At 43.7% G+C, this 12,899-nt stretch overlaps 3 protein-coding genes across 3 annotated transcripts; 1 reads left to right on the top strand and 2 right to left on the bottom strand.

Annotated features, from left to right (window-relative positions):
• Positions 1-147: 147 nt before the first annotated feature.
• On the bottom strand, positions 148-3,508 carry zbtb8a (zinc finger and BTB domain containing 8A; the record flags this gene model as incomplete). Its single annotated transcript, XM_080849815.1, has 4 exons — positions 148-495; positions 733-902; positions 1,228-2,069; positions 3,453-3,508. 4 exons carry the CDS (start codon positions 3,506-3,508, stop codon positions 148-150), a joined length of 1,416 nt encoding a protein of 471 aa, XP_080705941.1.
• Positions 3,509-4,323: 815 nt separating this feature from the next.
• Positions 4,324-8,553, bottom strand: gale (UDP-galactose-4-epimerase; the record flags this gene model as incomplete). Its single annotated transcript, XM_080849803.1, has 11 exons — positions 8,428-8,553; positions 7,538-7,685; positions 7,186-7,301; positions 6,787-6,900; positions 6,303-6,479; positions 5,746-5,859; positions 5,568-5,634; positions 5,362-5,447; positions 5,179-5,256; positions 4,869-4,983; positions 4,324-4,388 (listed from the first exon to the last, which is right to left on the bottom strand). Exons 2-11 carry the CDS (start codon positions 7,656-7,658, stop codon positions 4,324-4,326), a joined length of 1,053 nt encoding a protein of 350 aa, XP_080705929.1. The 5' UTR covers positions 7,659-7,685; positions 8,428-8,553.
• On the top strand, positions 8,449-12,733 carry LOC308374442 (kazal-type serine protease inhibitor domain-containing protein 1-like; the record flags this gene model as incomplete). The annotated part of the gene is made up of 7 exons (XM_080850218.1): positions 8,449-8,482; positions 9,952-10,032; positions 10,311-10,799; positions 11,285-11,445; positions 11,639-11,690; positions 12,281-12,376; positions 12,612-12,733. The coding sequence occupies 7 exons, from the start codon at positions 8,449-8,451 to the stop codon at positions 12,731-12,733; spliced, it is 1,035 nt and encodes a 344-aa protein (XP_080706344.1).
• Positions 12,734-12,899: the final 166 nt, after the last annotated feature.

The following is a 12,899-nucleotide window of genomic DNA, read 5'->3' as shown; positions in this document are numbered from 1 at the left end:
TATGTCTGCAATTATCAAGCCCCGTGACATGCATTTTTAACTACATAGGCCTACATCTCTCCCCCAGGAGCTCATCACATTAAAAATCGTATGGCCCCACACAGATGCATGACCACACTGTTCTTTCAGCATCACATAGGAATACAATCAGTCCTGCTTTTCGTTCAGCTCTTCGTCACTGTCATCCACCTCCTGGATGATCAGGTCAGCGCCAGAGTCCTCGGCCAGGTCGTCATCATCCGTGATGACCCAGCTGGGGTCTTGGCTTTCCCCCTCTGCCTCGTCCACCCCCAAAAGCAGCCCTGGTTCCTCTGTGGCTTCATGCTGCTGCTGCCCCACCTCTTCATCCTCCAGAGTCATGCCACTGTAGCCAGTCTCCTGGATGCAGATGCTGCACAGCCGATAGCGCCGAGAGCCCTCACACACCACACGCCCGCTCAGGTCCGTCACATGTCGCTTGCACTTTCGGCACACCAGCTTACGTGCCTGATGGATCTGAAAATTCAGACAGGACAGGATAAAAGGACAGAGGTGACTCAAGACGCACCATTAACAAGTGTAAACTCTACGTCTTATCTTCTGTGAAACCCCCTGTAAAAAGTCGTATTACCTACAACATGTGTTTTACTTGGAGTGTGCTAAAGAACAAATGCAGAACTTTTGTTCTTCATATGGTACGTATAGGCCTATCGTCAAAATCTCCATATGGGATTGACCAGGCACATTACCCACCGTCTCAAAATGGCTGCGCAGATGCTCGAGCCGAGTAAAACGCTTGCTACACGCCTGGCAAGGGTAAGGACGTTCGCCCGTATGACAACGAAGATGTCTTTTCAGGTCAGCTTTCCTTTTCACCGTGTGCGTGCAAAAGGGGCACTTGAAACGCATGGAAGGGTTCGAGTCTGCTCAAAAAGAGGGTATAGGGTTAATCCAGGTACAAGAAGAGGATGCAGTCAATAAGTAAGTCTTAAAGCCATCAGTCTCACATACAAAGTATTTGCATTCATTGATTTCAGTGTGACTAGTAGGCTAGTGTAGGCTAATTTAAATTCAAGTAGCTTAAGTACAGAATATAAACTTTTAAATAGTACGAATTGACATTTAAGCCCTCTTCGGTTAATTGTACTTCCCTGACGTAGTTGGAAAGGTTAGGTCAATTAAATCACCACAACTAACCCACCTCCGACAAATAATAGTTTTTCTTCAAGAAATCCCCTTCATTCTCACCTTTACTGAAGACTCCTACAACTCCAACAATGGTAGGTAGCGTGGCATAGAGTTCATCTGCTTTCTCTGCACTGTGTGTTGCTGCCACCTGGAGGTCAATTGGGGAGTCGTCACTGGCAGTTGAGCGCCCTGCGCTGGCTTTCCTCTTGGGTGCGCCCCTCCTTCTGCGCTCTGGGACAAGGGTGGTAAACTGGTGTTGCATGTCTTGGTCTGGCTCCAGCTCTGTCTCCACCATACTCGGCTGCTGGACTGGGCTCGGCGGCAGTAGGGTTACGTCTGGGCTGATGTCCACCTGGTATACCTTGGACTGTATGTCATCCTCGGCCCAAATTGTGGGCTGAGCGTTAAGGGAACAAGGTCCAGTCTGCTCCACATCACCACCGCGCTCATGGCCCATGCTATTTTCTGACAAGCAAAGGTAGCGGTCGTCATCTTCCTTGGCGCTGATCTCCAGTGAGGATTTGATGAAGTCCTTACAGTAGGCGATGACATCGTTCATCTGTAGGTAGCTGGCAGCTGACATCACTTCAATGACATTACTGCTGGAGAGCTCCAACTGTCCAGAGTAGACAAAGTCCAGGATGACAGTAAAGGTGTCGGGGCTGAAGACGTCGAACGAGGCGTTGGCTGGCTCAGTACAGTGCTTAGCTCCCTGTGTGAGCAACATACGGAAATAGCCACTGCTGCCAAAAAGCACATTGCGATGAGCCTTGAAAAGGTGGCCCTCCACCAGCACATTGCAGTCACAAAAGAGCTCCTGTCGACGCTGATGGTCCAGCTGCTTCAGCAGGCTACTCTGATGACTTGTCGTTATGTCTACTCTGGACCACCTCTGTGGATACCTAAGAGGGAATACATATGTTTGAAAAACATGTATGACTGATCACCACACATCATTTAAAAATAATTAGAATAGACCATAGCCTAAATATAGGTCTGCAGTAACGACGTCCGACGCCCGTGGCCATATGTGTTGGCTTATTTTGCCAACATGTGTAAATGCATGTATGTGGAATTACATCACAAATGAAGAGATCTATGCATACGGTCACAACCCAACATAACGCATGAGGAACAGTAGGCTAACAGGAGAGAAGTCACATCATTCGTTCACCATTCAACCCCCACGGCCCAAAACAAGGAACGACAAGCTATACTTAGATGAACTGTTTTTATAAGTGTAAATGTTAAATCTGCTTTTAGGGCAACTTCCCGATTCGGGGACACGTTTGTTCTTGTCGCCCCCCGTCTTTTGTCTGGGATGAAAGCAGAAGCAATGTATTCCGCTGAGACACACGCCCAGCTCTACGAATGGTCCACGTGCCTGTCAATCCTGCATTTCTCCTGCAGGGTACACCCGACTCTTAGCGTCGGGTAACGAACAGCTCTCCTTACGCCTTTTGCAATGGGCTACTTTGCAAGACAGGGAAAATAAATGTGTCAAACCCCGGTAAAGAACGAAGCTTTTTAGTAGCCTACTTCTATTCCGCAAATCTGAGCAAATAGCCTATCATTCGATGGCAATAATTGAAATAATGTTAAACTCTGGACGTCCGATTCTATCGTTTCAACACTATTCCCATATTGAAATAGATAAAACAGATATCTAACTGAATTAACATCCCGTGTGACCCATTTCAAAAAAAAAAAAAAACTACCTAGGGCACTGGCTGCTGCGGTGCCCGACCCTGACACCCGTAAAGATTTCTAGAGTAGGCTACGCATGAGCCAAACAACAGTCATCATAGTAAAAATCTGTATGGGACTTATGTGTGCCAAGTCCACAACTAACTATCAGTTGTTACTAAACGTTGAAAGCCCAAAGCCATAAAGAAATAGGCTGCTTCGTTGACTGAGGTGCAGCCCCCGTCGGTTCAATCTACTACAGAGACGCCCACCTACAACTGCTTTCCCTTCACCCTGATAAAACCACGGACAAAGGCATGCGTAAGAGACAGCACATGTAATATTCGAATCCACAAATCTCAATGCGGAATAAGACTTTTGGTCTTCCTTACGCCCGTTTTTGAGAGCACAGCGAACACCCTCTTTTGTGCTTCTGTTCGAGGGCACAAGACAGCGGTGAACGGATTCTAACACTGCGGAGGGAAATGCTCACCTCGCAGGCGCGCAATATCTGCAGAACCCGTTGACGCCCTAACGACAACCCGCCGCCCAACGCTTCAGCCCCGGTGCTATTTCTTCACGATAAAACTGATACTTACTGGCGACCTGGCTCGCCTGATGGTCTGTTTGTCCCAATTTCACAAACCATCTCCATTTCTGGACACTTTAGCTATATTGTCGTGGCTTTACCGATCTGGGTAAACATCCACTTCCTGCTCAGCCCTAAAGACCGAAACCCGCTTGTTGAGGGTAAAAAAAAAGGCTGTGCTGACGTGGGTGTTCGGAGTGCCCAAGGGCCAAGAAGCCACTTAAAGCACAAGTGTCCTTTTTGAATCAAGTAAATACCTGCATCACTTGTCACGAAATAGCCTAATTGACCTCCAAGGTGAACCTAATAAAGACAAGTCCAAATATGAGGGATCGTTATACTCCCAAGGCCCTTTAGCTCTCTTTGATATTAGTAATTTACATTGGGTCTAATGGGGCACTGGTTGCAGACAGTCTGAATAACACCCCATAACTGAAATGATTCAAGACCCACATATTTACTGTTTCACTGTTTTAAAATACATTTGAAAACGCTTTAAAACATTATCTTGTAGTAAAATACCATACCAAGAACACCATACCATTTAGAAAAAAGGGTACAACCACAATTTATGATAAAATCATTAAGTTAATATGTTTAATCTTTGACAAGAGTGTTTAATCATAAAGATAGTACAGTTAAAATGAATCTTTTTGAGGACCAAAATAAATAAGGTAAATTATTTATAGGTGTCATTTCAGAAAATAAGATTTGACATAAAGACTATAACTGATCAGAATCCTAAAAATATGTATAAGTAAAAAAGTTATGAAATAAGTTGTCTTTTTCATTGGTGTCCATTCCATTACATCCAGGTCATACGTTGTAAACATGATGAAGTCATGGTCTGCTTTGGCCTGGTGATTCTTGATTCATCAGTATCATTCAGCTGTGCCGTCGCTGAAGCCAGACGGGTTCTGGGATTGCCAGCGCCACAGATCCTCACCTTCATGAAGCGACATGACAAAACAAAGCATCACAAAACAGCACTGAAAAAGTCGTGTTTATCCCTGAATGACACTTTGAGAAAGGATAGCTAGATCAAACTGCTTGATATATTGACCACTTTGTGAATTATCAAATTAAATCATGACATAGTTAAACAGTAAACTCTTTCCTAATTATGACAGTGAACCAATGCACAACATACACTTTACATTATAGGTATGCAATGTCGGACTTACTCACGGCATGTAATATATTATAACTTGTAATAAAGACCCATAAACATCCTGTTTGAAACAAGACACTGTGCAGAACATCTGTCTGAGCTTCATGTCATGTGACTGTGATGACTGGTCACATTTAGCCACATGCCCTGAGGTGGAATATGCTGTCCTGGCACAAAATCACAGCAGTGGCTGAGGAAGTGGGGAGGCAGTGGAGGTGGATGTCTATTAATTACATAGACAGTGCTGGTACTTACACATCTTCTCCAGACCAAAGTGAGCCTTCCAGCCCAGCTCCTTCTCTGCCAGCAGGGGGTCAGCATAACAGGACGCAATGTCTCCGCTCCTCCGTGGGGCAATCTGGTAGGAGATCTGTTGATAGAAAGAGAGAGAGGAAGAGAGAGAGTAAGTGAGAGAGAGAGAGAGAGAGGAAGTGTGTGTGAGAGATCGAGAGAGAACAGGGTCATGATCAGGACAGTTCCAGCCCTCCAGAGTTACCTTTGATCTTCCTTTCGGGGTGGTCATGTGATTTAAGGAAAAGCCATAAACACATATACAGTCACTTGCCTGTTTCCCTGAGGCCTTCTCCATTGCCGTCACCATCTGCAGCACTGAGTAACCCGTGCCTGTACCCAGGTTATATACCTAGTGGGGAAGATGGGGTGTCATTAGTAGGGAAAACCAGCTGGAACCACACCACAGATGAAAGGAGAACACTGTTTAAGGACAGAAAGTGGAGGAGAGAGGTACCTTGCATCCACAACTTTCTTTTAGTTTCCTGAGAGCTGCTATATGGCCCTTGGCCAAGTCCACCACATGGATATAGTCTCTCACACCTGCAGAGGACAACACACAGAGTGTGTGAACATAGTGGGACACATTAGCCTTCTGATTCCCATTCAACTCCTAAATGTGTATTACACTACATTGCATGTTGTCAAGATCATTGTGATTACCTGTTCCATCAATTGTATCGTAGTCCTTTCCAAATACATTCAATTGTTTCCTTCTACCAATGGCAACCTATAAGGACAGTTAACAGGACTGTGACTCAATCACAAAATTGGTGAATGTGAATAATAACTTGTTATAGAACACATGTTTTGGGTTTGGTATGATTCTGAGCAGTATTACCTGGGCGACGTATGGTAACAGGTTGTTAGGGATACCCTGGGGGTCTTCCCCAATTTTACCAGAGATGTGAGCACCAATGGGGTTAAAGTACCGTAGCAACACAGCATTCCAGTCCTATCAGTAGGTAAAGTACATACAGTATGTGTTTAGAGGAGATTTGCACAACAAATAGACAAACACTCACAAACTTGTAATCACATTCCGATAACTAGGGTGAAAAAATGTACTGAATGTTCCTGATTTCTGTCAAACAGGTTCTATTTGGCAGTACGGAACAATTTCTAGATTAGTAAATAGCAGTCTGGTATTCTTTCATCGATAAAAAGAAAATAACATTTGTGACTCAACAATTTTAACTAACGGTTAAACAAGCATTTTAATTTTGCACTTGGTTACACTGTCCAAGATTCCCAAAAATACCTGTGGGTTACTGACTTAGTGCCTTCTGTCTCTTATAAGTTTTTGCTGACACAAAAACAACAATACGCTTTGGGGCTTACTACGCTAACATCAAGTCTCACCATTTTGAACAGGCACAAAGACAATATGATGCCCACCTTCTCTGCCTTACAGTGGTCCATGATCATTTCCTCAATGAAGTACTTGGTCTTGCCGTAGGGGTTGGTGCAGCCCCCCACTGGATGGCTCTCATCGATGGGCAGCTTCTGGGGATCTCCGTACACGGTGGCTGAGCTGCTGAAGACCACATTGTGCACTTCATGAGCCTGCATAACCTGGGAGACATGCAGATGCACACAAACGCACAGACGCAAAAATTCCACACAGGCACACACACAAGACAGCAGCCATTAAGACCATTCACTGCAGCCCAAAGCTGTTTTTTTGTTACAAATGTTGAAACGGGAGGGAGTTAATATAGGCAACAAATCCATACAGAAATGCAAAATCCTCTATAGTAGGACAAAAACATGCAAAAATGAGACAGACACATTGCAAGCTGTATTAAACCAACCAAGGTAAGTTGACACTGAGGAATGAAGACAGGCACAACCAGAGAAAGTTAGATCCACTGTCACTCACCTCAAGCAGGTTGATGCTTCCTGTGAGGTTGACATGATAGTATCGCAGTGGCTGCTCAACAGACTGTCCCACTGCTTTAAGGCCGGCAAAGTGCATCACTGCATCGAATTTGTGCTGGTGGTGAAGGGAAGACACCCTGATAAAGGCTCACTGTACTTTCATTTCGTTTTTAGTTATGTCCTTTGACTAGTCTCGTCTCTACAGGAAAACAAATACTATACTCTGTTGAAACTCCTGTGATGTTTTTTTCTCAACAAAGTAAAGGTCACATCAGTGCTCTATTTTAATTGTTACATCATCTAGGAGCCCTATTGGTTAATCTTTAACTATCACGGTTTAAGAGTAACTCAAGGACAGAAAGCAAACAACAGAAACAATAAAGACATTCAATAGTCATACCTTTTTAAACAACCCTTCTAGACCCGGTTTGTCAAGTATATCCAGCTCGTGGAACTCAATATTTGTGTCCAGAAGTGCCTCAATCCTTCTGAGACTTTCTGGGACATCGCCTACTCCTTATAAATGAAACACAAACCGCAAGGTTTTAGATGTAATAAGATGGTGACTATACCCTTTCATCATTAGATATTTCAGTATGTGTAAAAACCAGACCTATTTTGCTTTTACTGATATCTTGTGATCACACCAGTCTAGGAGCTCATGCACAAACACACAAACAAACACACTATCAACTGACCCAGATTTAGTAATTTTATGACTTATGTTCTTGAATCTCTGTGATAATACTCACCTCGAACAGCATTGCTGAAGTTATCAATCACAACAGGATGAAAACCAGCCTCTATGAGCTCAACCACACAATGGCTGCCAATGTAGCCCCCTCCACCTGTGACAAGAACCTTCTGAGCCATTCCTCTGGCCGAACCACTCCTAGCAACCTGTGAACAAAACACGTTAGTCCACTATTCCATCTATAGCATCAAATGGTAAGGCTTTGGCCCTATTCAAAAGGACACCCTTGACGGAGGCCACATGACATCCAAGAAAATAATGCAACACAGTCTATGCTGCGTCAGTATGTGCTTCAGAGCCATAAGCGTCTGTTCCATATGCCCCACCCTGACCCTGCCCACAGGATCTGTAACGTAGCCATCTGAAATCCCTTTACCTGTTGACCTCAGAACCAGGAACCAGTTGGTCAACTCAACAGGCTTTAAACAGAGCATGATGAACAGGCCAGTCTTAAGGAATCATTACCACTGCATTGCTTTCTTAGGATACCTCACCCTATGTCTTAAAACAAACCAAAACATGCTGATGTCATGGCAAGATGCATTGGAATTCTCTTAATTGGTGGTTGTACAATCAGACAACAAAAAGAAAACAATGAACCAAGATATTTGCTTAATATACTTCAATCCATTTAAGCCTATGATTTCATTCAATTAGGAGAAAGAGATTTAACTATAAGACCAAATATGAACGTCAGTTAAACTTCATAGTAGCCCATCAATACCATTGAATGGCGGTATATGGTGGAACAGAATGTATGGCTTAACACATTGGTTGAATTAATTGCTGTCCTACACTGCAAATTATTCCATACCCATCGAATTTCCTGACAGAGCCTTAAAGCTACTTCAAACACAGTGGACAGGTAAATAGACAAAATACACTTACTGTGTGGCCCAAAATACTAAAATGTCGACGGTGAGGTCGACGCAATATGTGTCTGGTAAACGTCACATAAACTGTCGCCTTGATTTCGGATCAGGTGAGAGAAATACTGCTGAAGAAAGTTGTTCCATCCTCGATATAATACATTCTCTCTCTCTTCCTGTGTAACGTGGAGCGATGTGAAGAATGAACAATAATGCGTCATTTCCGGAAAGAGATGTGACCAAGTTGTCAAATTAAAGCTAAAGAGCTTATCGATGGCATTGAAGAACAGCGAAGAGCAGGGCAGTGTTATAATGTAAGTAACCCTACCTTTTAATATAATACAAATGAACGACATACATTTATTTTTACTATAATTTCACATTTTTGAAAGACTTTATTAAATCAATACATTATTAGATATATTTAATTCTCAGTTCATCACCCAATGTCTTGTAAGCTAAGGCACCATTCTACAAATATCCTATAAATGAAAAGGAATATACATTCATTTTGTATTTGTTTAATTTATAAGTTATACACTAATAATGAATAAACCCTCTCTTATGTATTTCCAGGACAAGTTAGGTAGGCATTGTTGAACATATTTTTCAAAAGTTATAACACAGAGTATACCATGCAATACTGACAATATTAGCAAACTATGTTGTTAATGTGAGAGAAATGTAGTCTACGTTTAGGACTTTTACGAAGACACTGTTTAAAATGTTTCCGATTATTCTACCAGCTAGGTGTGTCATATTTCACGCAACAATTTTAACCAGGACAGTGTGACGTTTCCTCATCCCCGCCCCTCTACTGTCAGGACAGTACAACTCCTGTTCGCAGGATACAGGAGCTTCATTGACACAACTTTAGAGATGAATCATAAATTCGAAAAAGAAGCATCTCCGTAGAAGGTTTGATCAAAGCATACTGTGTGGCCTTAGGACAACTTTCTGTGGAAACAATAGGTCTATAAAGCATAGATGACCGCAGGATTATGGTTTTAGCACATCAGAACATCGGAACAAAAAGAACCCAAATTAAAAATTCAGTTTTGAAATTCACGTTACTGACCGTTTCTGATTACATCATTAGCAGGTTATAGCAAGCCTCATCATAGCCTATTCAATAAGACATACACATACTTGTGTTGCTCTATGTCCCTATTCTACAATGAAGTTGGAGCATGCATTACTTTAACATTGTAACCTACTTCCTTAATGACTCATGAACGTCAACCCACCCCACCCCCCACACACATACAGGAGCTAACAGATAGAGAAAATACATCTAGGCAGAAAGCTTTGCCAGCAAAGGAATTTCACAGATCTGATCCATATTAATGCCTCCTTGTGGAACCAGCATGGAAGTGCATATGAAAAGCATTGACATTTCAGATCTACTGCATTCAATGTGCCACATAGCCTACCATAGGTCACTGGTCAAAACTGAGGTGCATACCACACACTTTGAGTGACAGCATGGTTCACCCTGTGTGTTTCACACTAGGATTTTGTGTTCTTTTATATGCTGTGCCAGTTTTGAAGCCCTGGTGCCAGTCCTGCCTCACCAACCACAACTGGTCTGAGAATTGGCTTGCTGGACACAAGACGGGGGAAAGTATCCTAAGCAAGGTGGTTGTATTACTTTACTGCTCCAGCAACAGCAGCAAAACCTCTTCACTTTCCTACTTTTTCTCTTTACTGGACTAACTGAAGTCAGAGGAACATATCTCCCATTAAGATCATCTGTGTTTAGTCACTCTCAAAAACGGAGGAGCTATCTCTGACGAGAACGTGGCTCTCTTGGTGAGTTTTTGGTAAGAATATGAAGGAAAACAGTCATTATTTGATGTAAATATTTCTCATATCTCAGGTAGCAGTTGTTTCCTATCTCAGGTGCCATGTGCTGGACTGTCATCTGGTTGTGCCTGTCCCTGGGCGTGTGTGCACGTCCATCTCATGCCTCGCCCCCTCAGCATCGTGGTTGGCTACGTCTGTGGGAGGAAGGCGAGACCTGTGATGTGTGTCAGAAGCACCTGTGCCCTCCGGCGCCCCCTGCCTGCCCGGCTGGCCTGGTAAAGGACGTCTGCGGCTGTTGTGAGCAGTGTGCCAACGCCGAAGGCCAGCTCTGTGACCCTGATGGAGCGCAGGAGTTCTACGGCCATTGCGGGGAGGGCCTGCACTGCCAGAGACCCCCGAGAAAGAAGAGGCGCCCCAAGGGTGGTGCTGACGACATCAGCCCAGAGCCCAAGTGTGTGTGCCGGTCTACAACCTCCGTGTGTGGGTCAGATGGGAACACACACCTAAACCCCTGCCAGCTGAGGGAGGCGGCCAGCAGACAGGGAAAGGAGCTGAGAGTGACTGGGGCGGGACCCTGCCACTCAGGTAATAACCTACTGTTCCGGTTAGGGTGGAGTAAACTGCAGTTGTGACAGTGGCATGTTGTTTTAAGCTGTGCTAGACAGAAATTGTGGCGTTGCGATAATGGTTTAATGGATAATGGTTTACCAGTGGGTTTGCCTGTACACCATAAAAGCTTCAAAGCAAGTGAAGGCTTGTTGTTGTACTAAGAAGTGTAGTTCAGTAGTACAGCTGCCATACTAGTCTGGTGTCTTGCTGTTGTGTTTAGGCAAACATTTAACATGTTATGGCCTGATGTGATCAAAGAACAGAATACTATTTAAAATGGGGTGCTTTAGTTCATGGATTTTGACATGGTTGTCATTCGAGTGACTGTGACAAGAGATTCATAGTTGGTAATTGGTTTGTGGGTTGATGAAGAACTGCCATACCACAGTTATAACTTAAACTTTAAGCACAAATAAAACACACAGCCCAATGAGTAATGACGAGGACATCTGTTCTCTCAGCCCCACAGATTTCCAGAGCCCCTCAAGACCTGACAAACTACACAGGAAATTACATTGTGTTTGGTTGCGAAGTGTCTGCCTTCCCTTTACCCAGCGTGAGCTGGAAGAAGAACGGCAGCGACAGCTTCCTGCCCGGCGATGACCCACACATTTCAGTCCAGGTGTGATGTGTTCACCCTTCTCCACACAATGCTAAAGTTTACCTCACATTTTACAATGTCCCTGGGGAAGTTTATAGTTGGAGGAGATTTTTCATTGAGGAATGCTGTGTATTCATTAAGTTCTTGAAAATAAGTGGTTTTAACCTCAGTGTAACGCCTCTGCTCATACCCAGAATGCATCTCTCTCTCCTAGACACGGGGTGGCCCCCAGCGCTTCACAGTATCAACATGGCTGCAGATCCAAGGTGAGGAGAAATGAGAAAAATAATTAAATAAAAGAAGTGAAACTCCAGGGCATTGGAGGTCAATTAGAGCAAAGGATTCACAAACCTCTGGAGGCGTTTGCATCGGTGTGGCTTCAATTTTGACATACTATGTATCGTCTAATGTCATTCATATGTCCAATGGACACTGGCTGTGACAAAGTAGATCATGCATTTGAAATCTATTCCTAGTCTTAGATTGGAGTATCTTTCTACTTCATGTTGAAATATGCCCATGACTATCTGTACTTAACTGAACAAAGAGCCTGTAGTCTGATTCTTTTTAGGGTGATCAGATTCACTAAAAGAGATGGAAGAGACAGTGAAAAGCCTGGGAAGAGGTACTGAGAAGACAAATATATCGGATCTCCTGAGTCAGGCTAAGATAACCTCATTGTTCGATAGTGGGCAGTGTGGTTCTTTAGCCATGAATGTGTGGATAGCATCAGGGGGGAGGAAAAACATAGCAATTGTGTATTGCTAAAGGAAAACTGAGAGCTTATCTCAACCTGATTACATATCCAACACATGACTCAGACACCCATACTAGGTTATTTCTCACCTCTCCAAAGGTGTCCGTCTCTCTGATGCTGGCACCTACTCCTGCATCTCCCAGAACGCACTGGGGGAAGCTTCAGCCTCAGCCCAGCTGGAAGTGCTAAGGAACGGTGAGTTATTCAGTTAAAAATGGCAGGAATGGCATTTCTCTCTCCAAACAACCCATGCTCTGAAAATTTTAGCTTTATGTATTATGTAGAAGGGTTATATAATGTGTTGTCCCTTGACGCCTCCCCAAAAATGGATTACATTACTTCATTGCAATGTTCTCCATCCAAGTATTTTGTTTTGACATGACTTGATTGTGCAGTTCTTCAGTCCTGTTTATTCTGGTCTCTTTCCCAGAGAAAAGAAAGAGTGATGGTGAGTTGGATGACTATGGTGACACACAGGAGAACTACGCCTATAACAGCAGTGAGGATGATGAAGATAAGCATCTGCCCATGTCTGGGGATTACTTGGGCTAGAGCATTAAAGGAATGTGAGGGAGAGGAAGACTGATGAGATTGGAGACTAGCGTTAGGCAAGAAATATGCAATTGGTTCAGGGTATATGCATTACCATGTTAATTTAAGGTCAGAAGAGGAGGCCTGTAGAACTGAATGTACCTCTTGGTGGGCTAATCAACTCGGT

The sequence above is a fragment of the Sprattus sprattus genome (genome assembly GCF_963457725.1).
Source record: "Sprattus sprattus genome assembly, chromosome: 13".
Classification (NCBI taxonomy): Eukaryota; Metazoa; Chordata; class Actinopteri; order Clupeiformes; family Clupeidae; genus Sprattus; species Sprattus sprattus.
The sequence above is the reverse complement of the archived record's forward strand: the minus strand, read 5'-3'. Positions and strand labels throughout refer to the sequence as shown.